The sequence below is a fragment of the Halyomorpha halys genome, unplaced genomic scaffold, assembly GCF_000696795.3.
Source record: "Halyomorpha halys isolate HHAL.00 unplaced genomic scaffold, Hhal_1.1 Scaffold175.1, whole genome shotgun sequence".
Classification (NCBI taxonomy): Eukaryota; Metazoa; Arthropoda; class Insecta; order Hemiptera; family Pentatomidae; genus Halyomorpha; species Halyomorpha halys.
Genome location: NW_027109182.1, coordinates 557,512 through 576,401, shown reverse-complemented (window position 1 = coordinate 576,401; position 18,890 = coordinate 557,512). Strand labels below are relative to the sequence as shown.

General features: G+C 30.4%; 1 protein-coding gene across 15 annotated transcripts in view; it reads right to left on the bottom strand.

Moving 5' to 3' along the window:
• Nucleotides 1-18,890, bottom strand: part of PDZ-GEF (PDZ domain-containing guanine nucleotide exchange factor) — a 621,085-nt gene that overhangs the window by 60,689 nt on the left and 541,506 nt on the right. The window contains exon 1 of one of the 15 annotated variants that reach the window (XM_014418016.3): nucleotides 13,762-13,948. The exons of the other annotated variants lie outside the window; for them this stretch is intronic. Coding sequence (XP_014273502.1) covers nucleotides 13,762-13,848 — 87 coding nt within the window. The 5' untranslated portion in view covers nucleotides 13,849-13,948. Of the gene's footprint in view, nucleotides 1-13,761; nucleotides 13,949-18,890 lie in introns of those variants that run through there. 15 annotated transcript variants of the gene reach the window in all.

The window sequence follows — 18,890 nt, the reverse complement described above, 5'->3', positions numbered from 1 at the left end:
ATACAATGAATAGTTTTACAAGATAGAATTAATAAAATAAAGTGATGAGAGAAGCGGGAAATAAAATATAGACATAGGTAATTGAAAAAGTGGGTACAATAAGTTAATTAAGGAAATGAAATAAAATTAAAGTTATATAATGTAAAGAAGTATGAACATATTAGTTATTATTAATTTAAAATTTAAATATGGAAAGAAAATGAAAATTGAGACAGAATCAAAACTTTTAAATTAAAGAATAAATATTCTTTAATATATTAATGTTAATTCTGTTCTTTACATATGTATTATTATTATTATTAATTTTATTTATACTAATTCTTTCTCGATATTGATTTAATCTCAACTTACTTCTTATATTTATTTTCCGTCTTCTAGTGTGTTAATTTTTTTTTTCTCAAACCTGCTTTTATATTTTTATGTTTATTAACGTCCACTTTTCATTTTTAAACTAATAGTTTGCGTATTTTTTTTTTATTATATGTAAATGAACAAAATGAAGAATTAAAATTAGTTAGAGTATAAAATAGACAGTGATAAGTATATATAAAAAGCATACCTTGTCTATTTTATTTCAATTCTTCTTTTCGTTATATCTACATGATTCTATCCCTACCTTAATTTACTTTTTGTATCTTATTATCTTACTATGTCAAAATAATTTTAGTGGTTTTTAGCCTTGATGAAGCTCTACAAAGAGGGGCGAAACGTCGGCAAATAAAAAGTTTATTATAATAAACTATTTTTAGTTTCCTTTTGACCGTACCCATCTTCTTCATATTTTAAAATAATACGATCAATCATTTACACATATATATGTAATAAAATAAATAAAATAAAAAAAAATTGTGAATCATAATAAAAAAAAATAAATGTAGGATAAGCTACTGTAATCTGGAGAATGTTATTCTGTAACGTGATATAGACTTAAGTGCTTCTAATAACCTTGTGTTCCAAGGACAGAAAGCGGACAGTAAAAAACATGTTTTTGGTAACATCTTGGATATTAGTTCGCCCACGGTAAACAAGAAGCTTGGTACCAATATGGCCCACCTAGGATATTGGGGAGGAAGTATTAAGTATTTATGCTGTGGTCAGCACTCATATTCAACCAAGTTTTACTTGGGTGAGTTCGAGCAGGATCAGCTAGTACAAGTGCTCAAGAGGAGAAAAAGTCAGTTATCTTATAGTACAAGAACCGGGAAGAAAAAAAAGCAGTTATCTAACCCTAATTGTTGATTACTTTAATGAAAACTATGTATAATTACTAGTCAAAACTGATGAGTCTGCCAAGTATAGGTAGGGGGAATAAAAAATGGTGGCTGTTTCAAAACATTAATTAATTTTTCATTCGGAGCTCTTTGTCATTAAAGCTACCAATAACTCGAGAAATTCGAAGTAAACATAATTTAAAGTAAAGTATATATTCTAAAATATGAACCCTAATCGAGCTATTTACGTTCAATAGTTCCCGAAATATAAACTTTTAATAAAAAATGCACTGAAAAATCAGAAGTTAGTGAATTTATTTTAAGAAATTTATATCTTAAAAACCATTCGACGTACAGTTGTCTATTAGCACTCAATTTAAAGCTAGTTTAATGTACTATGATGTTTATCTTCGTAAGAGTAGTAGTTTTTATGATATTTCCTAAAATAAATTGACTTATAATTGTTCGGCCAAAATTTCATGAGCAAAATATATATTTATGTGAGAACTACTTTATAATACATTTAACTAGCTTTAATGTGAGTTCTCGAAGATATCTATACCTTGGAATAGTACTTGAGATATATTTTTTAATAAATCATTTTTTTGTTAAAAAATTTTTAATCAATATTTGTGAATTTGTTCTGTTGAATATCATGAAAACTGCTACTCCTACGATGATAAACGCCAGAAACTACTTCATTGTAGTATCAGAGCTCTATATCTTTAAACACCAACACCAAAGAACATCATTAAGACAACACCAAAGAGTAAATTTGCTGAAATTGGTAAAATGATTAAAAAGCAGAAAGTATTCAAGAAATAAATTATCTAATATTTTATCTTATATTGTAATTAATCAACTACTATCAACTTAATTTACGGTTATGTATATTTCTAAGTTTGTTTGTTATTTTCCTTTTATTATACTTTATGTTTTCTGAGTTATGGCTATTATATTTTTTTGAAGGCCTGAAATTTAGGCCGAACAGTTGGCACAAATAAATAATTTTTATTTATTTGTGTATTTTTTTTTACTGGCTGTACTCCTGACCACATGTAGTTGACAGTAGGTTAATATGAGAAGATATATTAACCTACTGTCAACTAACAATTAACATCTTGCTATGTATTTAGTTTACGTTTAAGTTTTCAATTTGGGTTTTGGAATGAAACTGGCCGAGAGTTATAGATGCAATGGGAAAGGACAGTTTCAATAAAATAAATAACCAGTGGGGAGAGATGAAAGTAGTCAATACGTGGCTGGCTTTGTGTCCGCTATAAATGACCTGGCGACTCCACAATGGAGCAGTGCAATACTGCACCTGGAAATTCAGTGGTGGTGATGTAGGTAATGTCTGATGATTATAATAGGCATCGGAGATCGTATGGAGAAGACCAAAACGTAGATATCGGACAAGGAATCTGGCGGTCAAAAAACCCTTGGTTACGAATGAATATTCTTAGTACAAGAGCCGGGAAGTAAAAAAGGCAGTTATTTTACCCCAATTTTTGATTACCTTAATGAAAACTAATTATAATTACTAGTAAAAATTGATGAGTCTGCTAAGAATAGGTAGGGGGAATAAAAAATGGCGGCTGTTTAAAAACCTTAAAAGAACACTCATTTTTCATTCGGAGCTCTATATCTTAAAAACTACCAACAACACTAGAAAATTTAAGAGAACAATATTTAAAGAATGGTAAATTTGCTGAAATATTAGTCCTAATAGAGCTATTTACGTCCAGTAGTTCTCGAAGTTAAACATTTTATAAAAATGTACTGAAATATCAGTAGTTAGTTAATTTATCTTGAGAAATCTATATCTCATGAACTATGAGACCTACAGATATCTATTAGCAATCAAATTAACGCTAGTTAAATTTACTATAAAATGGTTAATAATGTTTATCTTTGTAGGAGTAGTAGTTTTTATGATATTTGACAAAATAAACTCACAAAATGTTAATTTCTAGTTATTCGTATAAAATGTTGGATTTTTGAAAAATATATCTCTAGATTCATAAGACGCACATATGTCTGCCAACACTCAAAATAAAGGAAATTTAACTAACTATAAACTAGTTTATGACACTTATCTTCGTAGGCATAGTAGTTTTTTTGATATTCACATATGAATATGAATTTGGCAAATGAAAATTTGTCCGAACAACTACAAATCAATTTATTTTATCAAATTTCATGTAAACTATTACTCCTACGAAGATAAACATCATAAACTACTTTATAGCTCATTAAACTAGCTTTAATTTGAGTGCTAAGAGAGATCTGTACGTCAAATGATTTTTCAAAATAAATTCACTAACAACAATTCTTTCAGTACGTACCATACTACATTTTTATGAAATGTTGCTTTTTAAAAAGCTATATCTCGAAAACTATTTAACGTAAATAACTCTATTAGGGCTCATATTTTAGCAAATTTAATCTTCTTTAAATGACGTTCTCTTAGGTTTTCTTGTGTTGTTCCAACTTTTTAAGGTATAGAGCTCCGAATGAAAAATTAGTTTTTTACATCGCTTTGAAACAGCCGCCATTTTTTATTCCCCCTACCTATACTTGGCAGACTCATAAATTTTCATTATTAATTATACATAGTTTCCATTAAAGTAATAAAAAATTGGGGTGAGATAAATGCCTTTTTTCTCCTCTTGGGCTCTTGTACTATCTAGACCACTGTCTTCCTATAATCATGACATACGGTCAACTAACAATATTCTAAAATAAACTATTAAGTAAATTTAAGGAATTTCGAGACTTTAGCATTACCGATGACTGATTATTATAGCCATCAAGAGATGGGATGAAGAAGACAAAAATGGGGATAATCGACAAAGGAGCTCGTACAAAGGATATTTATTTTTTTTATTATTTATTTATTGATATTTACAACTGTATAAAAAATACAACAAGTAAATTTGATCATAATGACATAATGATATGATACAGGATGTAGAGAAACTACCCAGTAGTAGAACTCTAAAAACAGTTTACAATATAAGGTCACGAGGCCATCTTCTTTTCAGGCGCCTCGGAGGATTCCCAGGAATAGAAGAGGAAGCAAGGTTAGAAACTAGTGGGTTTGGCTGGTTAGGGAGTTAATTATGGAAGGAATAATATCGGGTTCGGGCTAGATCGGTTACATAAGGAACATTTAGGTCTTTATGGATGGTTTTATTAGTAACAAAATAAGGAGCATTGAGGATTTTACGAAGGATTTTGGATTGTAAAGATTGGATACGAGAGGAATTCGAAGGTTTAGTGGAGCCCCAAAGCTCAACTCCGTATGTCCAGATTGGCCTTATTATTGTCATGTAGATCAGTCTTTTGTAATGAGTTGGAAGTTTAGACCGTTTGTCTAGTAAGTGCTGTTATAGTAGGAATCTGCGTGCAGTTTCCTGTCTTTTCAGTCTTGTGTTAGGATTCCACACAAAGGATAATAAAATAAAATATACTAATAGGCAGGCAAGCGTACAAGAAACGTACACACATAACAGATAAACATTGATAACAGATAAAGTTGATAGAAGTAATTTACAAATGAATATTTTTTTCTGCTATTCTTGACCACCTACTGGGTCCATCTTCCAACAATTACGAAATGGTTAACTAATGATCTTCCAAAATAAACAAATAACTAAATATTAAGGAATTTCCGGAGTGTAGAGACCCATATTGGACGTGTCCTAATATTCTTCAGTTTCCGAGGGCAAGGGACTCGACTAAAAAATATCTTACTGTACTTAGGTCCACTGCATAAGGAAGCTACTGGAAAGGAACTAAACCAGTCGGCAACTAGGGTCACTGACCAGTTACAGACTCAGTGGTGACTTCACACAACGAGACTACTCATCAGCAAACAGAATCTCTAGTTCGTTCAGTGTCGTCAAAGATATCGTACGGGAAATATCTTCGGAAGACTGGAGTGATGATGAAACCATTTTGTCGTATTATTATCTCAGGAGGAAAAGAATAGTCAGAAAGTTTCGGGTACACCCAGGAGTCCATAACCAGTAGCGCCATGTGCGGTGTCTACTATACTTGTTTGACTCATTGACTCATCAATTTTGACAACTAATTATAAAAATGTTTTCATTATAAAGAAGGTTTTCTGAACCCGAAGGTTAGATACCGATATCACTAATCGTTCTCTACATACATCTTTCCAGTGATTCACCTCTAAACCCAAATTCAGTTTTAAAACGCAATCCTCCCATCTAGGTTTCGGTTTACCACTCAGGCGTTAACCATCTGTATACAGTGTTTATCAGCGTTTTAAAAATTCGCTCGTTGCCAAACCCTACAACCTGACACGCCCATCCTATATGCCTCAACATATAACCTGAATTATATTTACCGACTGCAGTCCCCTTAATTCAGTGTTTCACAGCCTTCTAAATTCAACCATTAATTAATTCTTTTTCGGTCAGAATAATTTACATAATACTTTCTTTTCAAAAACCTTCCCGTTCTTCCCTTAGTGTAAGAGCGAACGTCTCGCATCTATAAAGAATAGTAAGAAGGATAATAGTTTTGTAAATTCTAATTTTGACGTTAAAAATCCCAACAAATCACCTTTACCCTTCGTCGTAAACCTAACGACTGCCCTACAGTACACTTTAATAATGTTGATCTTACCCCTGTCGAACAGATCCGCTACCTTAGACTACATCTGGACAAATTACTAGCCTGGAATCTTCACATGAGACTTAAAACACAGGAAACTGCAAGTAGATTTCAACTATTACAGCACTTCCTGGACAAACGGTTTAAACTTCCAATTCATTACAAAAGACTGATCTACATGACTGAAATAAGGCCTACCTGGACATGTTGAGCTTTGGGGCTCCACTAAACATTCGAATTCCTCTCGTATCTATTCATTACAATCCAAAATCCTCAATGCTCCTTACATTGTAACAAATAAAATCATCCATAAAGATCTTAATGTTCCATATGTAACAAACTCCCCAAACCCACTAGTTTCTAACCTTGCCTCCTCTTCCATTCCTGACAATCCTCCGAGGCGCTTGAAAAGAAGATGGACACGAGACCTGCTAACGTAAAACGTCATTAGAGAGCTATCAACGGGTAGTTTCTCCTACACGCCTGTAATACTCCAATTTAACTGAGATCAAATTTACTAAATGTACAGTTGTAAATAGCAATAAATAAATTAAAAAAAAAAAAAATGTTTTTAACAGAATCCGCAAGCTAAGAATTTTCGAAATTGAAAAATAACAAGCATTTCCTACCTTCAAACTCGCTTTTATTTCCTCATCAATTTAATTTTTTCTAGTTACCGTAGCACCTAAATACCTGTTCGAATGCATTTCCTGTTATATCTATATCACTGAAATTTCTCTCCTTTCTACTGCTATATAGGCACATCATGATGCATATTAAAATAAACAAGAGAAAGAATAAACCCAGATACTTGAGTTTATCATTTCAGGAATAATGATAAAAGTATATATGAGTCATTAAAGATATTATGATTCATAATGAGTGAGGCCAGAGAGGGGTCAGATACATGGAGATATGTGAATCACGCACTAAAATTTTGTCCTCCATGTACCGAACGTTATTGATAAACTGGAAGGACACGGAGTTAACGATTCAGATTATATATGTTGATATTATTAACCATGTTACATTGTAAATAAAAAAGGAATGCTTTTTCAGGACATTTTTAAATGTACAATGCAAAACGATTAATAGTACCTGCACGAAAGTATATTTGCAGGGCTATATCATGACCACAGAGTCCAACATAATAAAACTGGACCCCCACCATGGTTAGAATAGGGTGTTATAGACACCCCCCCTATGTCAGAAATGACTAAGGAGTCATAAAAAAAAAAATTATTTGAAAGGGATATGGTCCGGGTGCGGTCATAAAAACTCAAATAGTAGCATTATACTATTTTATTGAGCCGACGTTTCGCCCCACGTTGCAGGACTTCGTCAGGGCTAAAAAAGATACAAACACATAGTTACAAAAGGAAAACAAAAACATAAGTGTAAAATAACAGGGGTATAAAATGTAAAAAAGTAAGATATAATAAGAAAAATTAAAGGTAGTAAATAGTAAATGTAAAGGGTAACAGTAACAGATAGATAAGAAAAGAAATATTAAAGAAAATACAAATAAAGAGATGTAAAAAGAAAAAAGAATACAAATCAAATGATGAGACAGAATGGATACCCTATTTTGACACGGTCCATTTTTTTTTTTTTTTTTTTTTTTCCTAACCTCCTATTATTTATTAAAAAAACTATTACAATTATATATACAACTTATTAACTTAGTTAACTCCCCCACGAGAGCCGAGTGTTCTAACACACGGTCCATCAATAATCTTCCAGCATTAATTATTTGCCATACAGAACAAAATCTACGGGACGATCCGATTTTGAAATATGCTATTAAGAATGCTTAAAATGGCTTTGGTATAACATAGCACTATCTGGAAACAAACTTTTTTTTATATTTTATGGCCACGGATATCATGATATTTGTTTATACACGAAAACATTTGTTCCTTCATGTCTAAAACCTACAACGCAAGTCCAAATTTTCGATTTTAAGGATATCATTTTTTTCCCCTACTAGCTTAATATAATATCACGATACAATTAAATATTACGCACTATTATTTACTATTTTCGAAAAAAATATTTATCTTATTATTTATGAACATTATTTAATATTTCCTTATATATATATTATGAGATTGTAAAATATCATTGAAGGGTTAGAGCAAGATGTGTGTTTATGTAAGAAATTGCAAGAAGTGTATGTTGATGTAAGAAATTACAAGATATGTATATGCATATGTTCATACAAGAAAATGCAAGTTGCGTATGTTTTGTAAGAAAGTTCAAAATCTGTATGTTTATGAAAGAAAGTTCAAGATCTGTATGTTAATGAAAGAAACTTCAAGATGTATATGCTTCTGTAATAAAGTGCAAGATGTGTATGTTTTTGCAAGAAAGTTCATGTACGAAAGTTCAAGATGTGTATGTTTAGTAAGAAACTTCAAGATGCATATGTTTAAACAAGAAAGTCCATGTAATGCAGGTCAACTTCATGTAAGAAAGTGCAAGATGCGTATGCTTATGTATGAAAGTGTAAGATGAGTATGTTTATGTTAGAAAATACCTAGACAGAAAAATAGCATATAATATTCCTTAATTTATTACCATTAATATCATTGGAGGGTTAGATGAAGATGAGTACGTTTAAGTAAGAAATTGCAAGACGTGTATGCTAAAGTATGAAAGTGTAAGATGTTTATGTTTATGTAAGAAAAATACAAGCATATAATATCCACTAATTTACTGTATGACAATATTTATAGTATACTGTAGACTCCTTTCACAGTTTTATTAACAAAAGTTGTTTTCTTGTTGGGGGGGGGGGATAAAAGGTACCTGTACTAGCAACTCGCGGATTGATTAGTATCAGCTATAGGAAATTGCTTAAGTGAATGAGAGCAGCCAAGGAGAAAGAGATGGATACATTTTACAAGATCCATGAATGAATACACTTGATATATAAGGCGTGTATTCCTACTTCCTCCCTAAATCTGATTTCCTTCTGAATCAGCTGACACGCTCCATTTCTCCGTATCTCTGTCTTCCTTCCAATATAATTTCTCTTTGTTAGAAAAGAATATATCCCCAATGACTATACATGACAATATACAACTAACAACCTCTGGTTTAGTAATTCTTGAACAACTTATCTTCAACATTGTAAAAATACTTTAAAATGTTTTTAAATTTTAAATAGGAAATAGGTAATTACAGAAATTCTTGAGGTGCTCACCTAACGTATATTTTCAACAATATTTAACGTTTCGAGATTTTTCCTTATATTCGGGGTTACAAAGTTTTATTTATTTTTTTCAAAGTCTTGTTTGCCAAAAATCCATTTTGATTTATTTATTAATTCGTTAATATTTGATTTTATAAAAATCATACCAGCGGAAAAAGTAGAAATCGAAAATAGACAAACAGGAGACAAATGGCCTATTGAATAATAATAAGTATTTAATATCAAATATTAAAAATCAATATAATGGTATTACTTTGTATTTTATAAGACTCACAACTACTTGAATAAACTATCAATCTTTACTGATGTCGAAGTGTTTACTTAATGATAGTTTTTTTTTTTTAATATTTATTTATTGCTATTTACAACTGTACATTATAATACATTTAGTAAATCTGATCTAAGTTAAATTGGAGTGTTACAGGAATGTAGAGAAACTACCCATTGGTAGTACTATAATTACATTTTATATTAGCTGGTCTCGTGGCCATCTTCTTTTCAGGCACCTCAGAGGATTGTCAGGAATGGAAGAGGATGCAAGATTAGAAACTAGGGGGTTTGAGTGGTTAGAGAGTTTATAATGGAAGGAGTGATATCTGGTTCGGGCTAGATCGGTTACATTGGGAACATTAAGGTCTTTATGTATGTGACAAAGTAAGGAGCATTGAGGATTTTACGAAGGATTTTGGATTGTAATGATTGGATACGAGAGGAATTCGAAGGTTTAGTGGAGCCCCAAAGCTCAACTCCATATGTCCAGATTGGTCTTATTACAGTCATGTCTTTTATAATGTGTTGGAAGTTTATACCGTTTGTCTAGTAAGTGCTGTAATGAGAGGGCTAGTAATTCTGATGAAGGCTAGTAATTCTTTCCGAAACGTTGGCAGAAATATTATTTTAATATTTTTTTTTTACTTATTTGTGTTCTCTACTGACCACCCCACCCCCTAACTATCCCCTCATATTAATCATTATTGTATTTTTGTTCTAATTTCAAAAAGCTCAAAGGCATTGGGAACCGATATCGGCCCTGTCGAAGCCAACATGATTGATGAGCAAACGATCAAATGTTGTAATTACGCAATGGAGGGCCGCATATCTCCTTGCATAATGAACCAAATATATTTAAAAAATAACATTTAAAATCTAGATAATATATAACGAATGTAAATGTATACTTTTATAATATTAAAAAGTTGACGGCCTCTTTAAACACACACCTTGCGTCAAAAGATATTTCTCTATATAAACAATTATTATTTAATTATATTATTTCAATTTCTTGAGACAAGGTAATTATTTATTAAATAAATCGAAAATTTGTACCCAATTCTTAAGGACATCTTCTATTATAATTTCTTCCTCACATTAAATTTAGAGTTACTTTTGCAGGCTATTCTGCCCAGGTCATTCATTAATTATAAGTTAAAAGCCTATTTTTTAAAAAATTTAAAATCATAAATATTTAATTCTTCTTATATAAGATTATCCACACAAATTCACTACCATATACACAAACCATTTATCCGGTGTTAAATGGTTAAATCCATAAATGGTTTGTGTATATGGTAGTGAATGTGTGTGGATAATCTTATATAAGAAGAATTAAATATTTACGATTTTAAATTAATAATAATAATAAAAAAAAAAAAACCTGGGCAGAATAGCCTGCAAAAGTAACTCTAAATTTAATGTGAGGAAGAAATTATAATTGAAGATGTCCATGAGGATGGCTAAAATGGTCGAAACGTTGGACTGGTGAAAAATAAAAAGTGTTCAGACAAAAAAGGATACAAGTTTTGATTTATTTAATAAATTATTGTTTATTTAAAACAAATTGTATCCAATTCTCAAAACACTCTTTATTTCCTTAAAAGTCCAACGTTTCGGCCAATTTGGCCATCCTTAAGGACAATCTAAAATACAAATTTACACATCAGGACTTTAAAAACTTTTTAGCATGCTATTCTGCCCAGGAATTTCAGTCAACATTACTCTATTTGGCCACTCTTCACATTAATATTAAAACTTTTAACTTCAATCAATTTAACACAATTATAATTTGTTATCACAATATTTGTGGATATAAATATTGTTATAACAAAGTATTTCACTGAAATTAATGACCTGGGCAGATTATCCAGCAAAACGTTTTAAAATTATTGAAGTGAGTGTAAATTTGTATTTATGGATTGTTCTTGAGTATGGCCGATTTGGCCGAAACGTTGGACTTTTAAAGAAATAAAGAGTATTTTGAGACTTTAATTTGGATACAATTTATTTAATTTAAACAATAATAACCAGTCTCAGGAAATTGAAAAGACTATAATTGAAATAAAAAATTATTTATTATTATTAGAGTAGTTTATTTTACCAAAACCATAATGGAATATTTAATAACAAGGAATAATATAATGTGAACAACTTTAGTGAAATGAATAGTAGCGTTAAATGTCGTTTTCCTGCAGGAGAAAATGCGTCATTTAAAACTATAAAATTGAAGAATAAAAATTTATCAACAACTCCATATTTTTATAAACGTAAAAAGGTAATTTTGATAAAGCTCACGATATACGTTTTTACATGGGACTGATAAATCGATTTATTTGGAATATTTTATTTATTTACAATTGATATTTACATATATTTTTATCTTTATATATTATTGATACAATATTGTAGTTAGGCTTGAATAGTTAGGGACGCGACGAAGTTGGTCCTAGAGCGCTCTGTCAGAACGTTGTGGGTTCGATTCCCACATGGCAGTCAATATTTTTTTTTGACACTCCCAGCAGTGGGTACTTTCTAAATATCTGCCAGGATTTGGCAAAAAGACACACTTACCGGACTAGGGTCCCCACCATTTAACAATAGCAATATGTCTGAGGTGAATATTTTTTATTCCCAATATTGTTTTGTCCCAGAATATATTTCAACAATATTATCTTTTAGAATAATATATATTACAATAATATAATCATATAAACACATCTATATAGTACAAACATTTGTAAATTACTTTATAGATCAAATGTTTAAAAACTTTTTCCTTTGAAAATATTTCTTCTATTTTGACAGAAAATATATTTAATTTTTAATTTAATTAATTTAAAAAATCTTAATATTTTCTTGAGACTGGTAATTTTTTAATAAATAATTCAAAACACTATCCAATTATAGTCTCAAAACTTTTATTTCTTTTACACGTCCAACGTTTCGGCCAATTCGGTCATCTTCAGGCACAAGCAAGGTTGTGATAAAAGTGTATTAATAGTGTTTGCAGAGAAATATTTTTGACTGTGGTTTTAAATGGATAATTGACTAATTAGATATAAATGTTTTGACCTGGGCAGAATAGCCTGAATGAAGTTTTTAGAGTGGTTAAATTATATGTTTTCATAGTGGTGTTGAGTAGATTGTCCCTGTAGATGGCCGAATTGGCCGAAACGTTGGACGTGTAAAAGAAATAAAAGTTTTGAGACTATAATTGGATAGTGTTTTGAATTATTTATTAGGAAAATATTTATTTCGTTAACAGAGAATGCCGTAGCTAACCGAAATATTGTGTAAATACTTATTGCATCAGGAAAAAATTGTAATTTGTAGTTCAAGGGCGTTAAGATTAACAATCGACACTAGTCAAAGCTTATCGATTTACTATACAATATTCATCAATTGATGGAGAGTGTATAGACAATCTTTACTACTTATGAATGGGGAAAGGGAGTGTTTACTGAAAGTATATTAATCTCTAAATAATCAATTACAGACCCTTGTCGACCGTTGCTAAATCCGTTCAAAAGAAATAGTACAACAGCCCTAGAGGAGAAAAAAGTCAGTCATTTTACCCCAATTTTTGATTACTTTAATAAAAACTATATATAATTTGTAGAAGAAATTCATAAGTTTACCAAGCATAGTGAGGGGGAATAAAAAATGGCGGATGTTTCAAAACGTTAAAAAAAAAAAAATAATATTCCATTCCGAGTTCTTATATTTTTTTTAAATACCAACAAAAAAGCTATTTACAATTAATAGTTCCAGAGATATAGATTTTTAAACAAGCTTTAATTTGAGGTCTGGCAGATATCTGTATGATCCTGAGATATATTTTGTCGAATATCATTAAAACTACTATTCCTCTAAATTTATTATATTATTTTATTATGTTTATATTTATTAATATGAACATTAACGTCATAAAGTAATTTATAGTACAATAAACTAGCTTTAATTTGAGTGCTAAAAGACATCTATACATCGAAAGATTTTTGAAATATAATTTTCTCAAAATTAATTCACTAATTACTGATTTTATTTTATAAAATGTTGCTTTTTAAATAGCTATATCTCAGACACTATTGCAAGTAGAAAGCTCTATCAGGGTTCACATCTTAGCATATTTACTCTACTTTAAATGTTCTGTTAAGTTTTCTAGTCTTGTTGATATTTTGAAAGGTTTTGAGCTCGGAATGAAAAAATATATTTTTTTTCCTCCTAGCTATACTTAGCACACTTATCAATTTCGTCTACTAATTATGCATAGTTTTCATTAGAGTAATGAAAAAGTGGGTTGGAATAACTGACTTTTTTATACTAAAATCGTAATTAACTGCTCTCGGATCATCAGCTTCCTTAGACAATATATCAGTCAGATACAGACTATAGAAGAGAACACTATCGTACCTTGCTGATCTCAGGACATGATACGGACTTCTGCCTGCGCACTTTGCGGCGCTGCTGCGAGCCGCGGCGGTACCTGTGGCGCAGCATCCTCAGTATTGAAGGCGAATCCTGATCCTAATCCTGAAAAAGATCCTGAAGATCTGGCTGTAGAAGAAGACTATTAGGTCGACCACAGTCACCGAGGGCATCCTATCTACTGAACGGGAAGGCCGCCTCGCGTTATCTCTTTCCGAGAACTGCACTCTGTGGAGGGGACGTGTCTGCTCCTTGTCGAATATTGTGAGGTCATCAACGCCTACATCGAGGGAAAGACGTAATAGGGAAGATACAAGGCGGACACCTGAGTATCATTGGCAGTGTACCTTTCTTGGGGTCATGTCTACTTGTCCAATCTGGTCACTTTAGGTAGATAATTCCTTCTTAAGGCACATCAAAGCACTTAGTCAGTGAGTGTAGCCGAGGGAAACCCCAGCGCAAAATCTAAACTAATTAATATCAAGGTAAAGCGCTCTCTCGTACATTGAGTTATACAACAATAGACAACACCTCTAATGCTCTCATCTACTCTCATCTATTCAACTTACCGGACAAATATCTTAAAAACAGTTTCAATTTTCTATGTTAAATTAATTATATATACATAAATAATTGACCATATATTTCAAATTATGAAGAAGATGGTCAGGAAACATACATAAGGAGGATGATTCTGACAATAAATTCAGTATTGAAGTTGTCATCAAATGTCGTGTATCAAGTACCCCTTCTAAATTAAACCTGTACCGCTACAAACCATGATGGGTTAGGGATGCAGGAAGTATTCTTACTAGACCGACGGTTGTGCAATAAGGTAACTTTGAATTCTTGGTGATAGTAGCACAATATCTTATCAATGAGCTAACCACTAACTTAATTCTTTGCGTAGTCATACCCTACAATGAAAAAACAACAGTTTTTTAGAGCAAATACTTTCTTTAACTAATTAATAGAAAACTACAAGTACATAGTGTAATTTATAATTAATAGCCATTACATTACATTGATTCTACTAACTCCAGGTTTATGCCAGAACCATTTTAACTTTAACTTCAAGGTAATATTTTAGTATTATTTACCATACTCGTGGCTATTTAACATATGGGACTGCTCCTGGAAAAATGTTTTCTGGGTATGAGCCCGACGTGGTTTTAGGATTACAAAACTAATTTTCAATTATGAATAAGATGGTCAGAGATGCGTTCAAAAATACAAAAATAGTCAACCACTATTTATTTACTGACGTTTCGCCCACTTTGCAGAGCTTCATCAGGGCTCTTCAAAACGTTCCACTTGAACAGCCCTGATGAAACCCTGCTAACTGAGGAGAAACGTCGGCTAATAAGTTGTTAACTAGTTTTGTATTTTTGACTGCACCACTCACCATCTTCTTCATAATTAAAAATTTTGTATTAGTTTTGCAATCCTAAAACCACGTCGGGTTCATACCCAGAAAACATTTTTGCAGAACACTCCCAGATGATAAATAGTCCCGAGTATGGTAAAATAAATAATACTAAAATATTTAAAATATTACCTTGAAGTTAAAGTTAAAATGGTTCTAGCATAAATCTGGCGTTAGTTGAATCAATTTATAACACGCAGTCATAGAAAATTGCAAGTAATGTTTTAGTTGTAATAGTAATTAATTATATGAGGAGAAGAAGCTTGGGGGTGCGGTCAATGAAAAACACAAATAAGTATGATTAACTTATTTTAATGTGCCGACGTTTCGGCTAGAGTTTCTAGCCTTCTTCAGAAGGACAAAACAAAGGAACAAAACAAGATAACAACCACAGTAAGTATAGAAAAATAAAAAAATATAAAAAGAAAGTATAAACAGAATAATTTTACAAAATAGAATTAATAAAATGAAGTGATGAGAGAATCGGGAAATAAAATGTATACATAGGTAATTGAAAAAGCGGGTACAATAACTTACTTAAGGAAATGAAATAAAAATAAAGTTATATAATGAAAAGAAGTATGAACATATTAGTTATTATTAATTTAAAATTTAAATATGAAAAGAAAATGAAAATTGAGAGGAAGAAAATATATGTAACAATAATAGATGATAAAGAGTCAAATTATAAGTATAGTGTACAAAACTTATAACGCGGGTAAGTAAAATGGATAAAAGTGGAGAAAATAAGGGGAAAAAGTAAAATAAAGAAAGGGGAAAGAAAACAAAAAAAAAGAATAAAAACAAACCTGTTCGCTGGAAGATCGAGCGCCTAATGGTTATAATTAAGTAATTAATTATAAATTACACTATGTACTTGTAGTTTTCTATTAATTAGTTAAAGAAAGTATTTGTTCTAAAAAACTGTTGTTTTTTCATTATAGGGTATGACTACGCAAAGAATTAAGTTAGTGGTTAGCTCATTGGTAAGACATTGTGCTACTATCTCCAAGAATTCACCTTATTGCACAACCGTCGGTCTAGTAAGAATACTTCCTGCATCCCTAACCCATCATGGTTTGTAGCGGTACAGGTTTAATTTAGAAGGGGTACTTGATACACGACACTTGATGACAACTTCAATACTGCATTTATTGCCAGAATCATCCTCCTTATGTATGATTCCATTAAGAGTGGGGGGGAGGGTTCTTGCCCTCTGTCAGCTGATACATCGGTGTATCAGCTAATATCTTATTCCATCAGACCGCAACTTATATTACCAATATATACAATAATAGCCGCCACTCAATTCCTAACCTAAATCTAATTGATGTAAATTTACAAACAGACATCAAGAGCCTGATGAAGTTTGAAGCACCAAGAAGTTTGATTAAATATTTATCAACTAATTTGATTGGACCACTTGCCTAACAGTTAATTTCAATTTAAAATAATTATTACGTCAATTCAAATATTTAATCCAATTATTTACATTCCTCTAGTAATAGTATAATTTCTAGGACACTTTACAAATGCTATTAGTGCATATTTTAAGTTAGTTAAAAATTATTTGATTTGGCCACATCCCGGAATTTTTTATATATTAAAATAATTTGTTTTAATATCACTTTTTGACCCACTGAAATTATTTAATTAGGTATAAAGTTAAAATTTTTACTTATTAGTAATATATCTCTGAATTCACTATTGATATAACTTTTAAAAAAATATTTTACCACCTTATAAGAATAGATTTGGTAAACATACCTTAAACTATATTTATAAACTATAATTAATAAATATATCAATCATAAAGAAAACTAAAAAAGAAATAATTGACTGGGTACTTTCTTACTTTTATGATTCCCAATAACTGATCTTGATTCACCAAATGACCATAATCTGCCTGTATTTTTTTCTAACTACTCATAATTATTCATTAAGATTAAAATTAAAATTTGTGTATGCTTAGTTATAGATATTATTTATTTAGATATTACTATAGGATATACTATTACAGTACTATAGGATATATTAGGAAATTTTTTTATCGTATTCTTGTATCATTTTGTTTTATTGCATCCTTTAGCTATTTTTAGTTTTAATGTTTCTTTATTTTTTATATTAAATTACATATTGTATATAGCATAATATTATATAACGAAGAAGATGGTCAGGGTTAAGAAAGAAAAATATTTAACAACTATTTATTTTGCGACGTTTCGCCCCACTTTGTCAAGCTTCCTGAGGACTGTTCAAGTTGATAGCTTTAGCGACTTTGATAGATGATATTTTATATATCTTTCTTGTATTATTATATTTAAAAGATATTCTATCAAAGTAGCAAAGCTATCAACTTGAACAGACCTGATGAAGCTTTACAAAGTGGGGCGAAACGTCGGAAATTAAATCTTCTTCATTATTCGATAATATACGATTCATTATTTATATATATAATATAATATTATATATTTTATTTTTTTAAATATTTTATATTGTATTATTGTTCTTAATCAGGTCCACTCTACACTAATTACGAATCTATTATATCATTATTATTAGTTCACTACTTGTAAATTTGCATCATTATTATTCACTTCATAAATTCATACAGTTATTTTTATTACTATTATTTTTTTTTTTTTACTTTAATTTCATTTTATGATTTGTTAATTTAATTATAAGTTTCACCAATAGAGATTAATTCATATTGAACTGACCTAGCTTATAAATCGTGGAAGCTTCCACAACCCTCTAATAGTCAAAATCGTAAATAATAAATCTCATTTATGTCATTTTTATGAATAAATAAAAAAATTCAACTTGAAGACCTAAAAGGTTAAAAACGTAATTAGCAAACAGAGTAACTTAAAAGTTCGCTCGAGCTGACATTACGAATTACTTGTGTTTTAGAAATGTTTTATCAAAACGAATTTTGTTGTGAACATTGTTGGATCACAAGGAACCGACAAAAAAAATCATTGAAAAAAAAAAAATGACCTCAACACCCATCTGTTTTAACTAAGATTACGAATTGCGGCTGTATCCTAGACCCAGCGGCTGGGTGAAGGTTAAGGAAAATGGGACCAAAAACGATTTAGAAGATATCATTGCCATATCTAAATCAACATAAATAAAGATATAAAAAAAAAATTATCTTTTACGGTTCATAAGAAAAAAAAATTGATTTGGTTTGATAGAAGATATTTTTATGTTTTACTATGTTCTAGTAACTAGATAATAAATTCTTCATAATTCATATAAAAAAAAAAAAGAAAAAAGTCAACAAAGAAAAGTATATCAATATTATTCAAAATAGAAAACCAATCTGTAAAGTTACAAAATTATTAATAATAGCTTGGTCATAGAATTAATAATATTACTAGTATAAGGAAACAATTTTAAAAAAAACTTTCCTACTAAGACCGATCAAGTAAAGATATCAAAATAGAAGAAAACTACTGTTGTCCAACGTTTCGCCCCACTCTGCAGGGCTTCGTCAGGACTAAATGAAAACAACATACAGACATTGTAAGAATTAACTAAACATTAAAATAAATATTCAGAGAAAATACGAAAATATGTAAAAAAAACAAAACATTTTTTTACATTTATTTTTCCTCAAAGTAGTATCCTTGGTCCCATCCTCTACACCGTCTATACAGCTGACATTCCAACCAATCCTAAC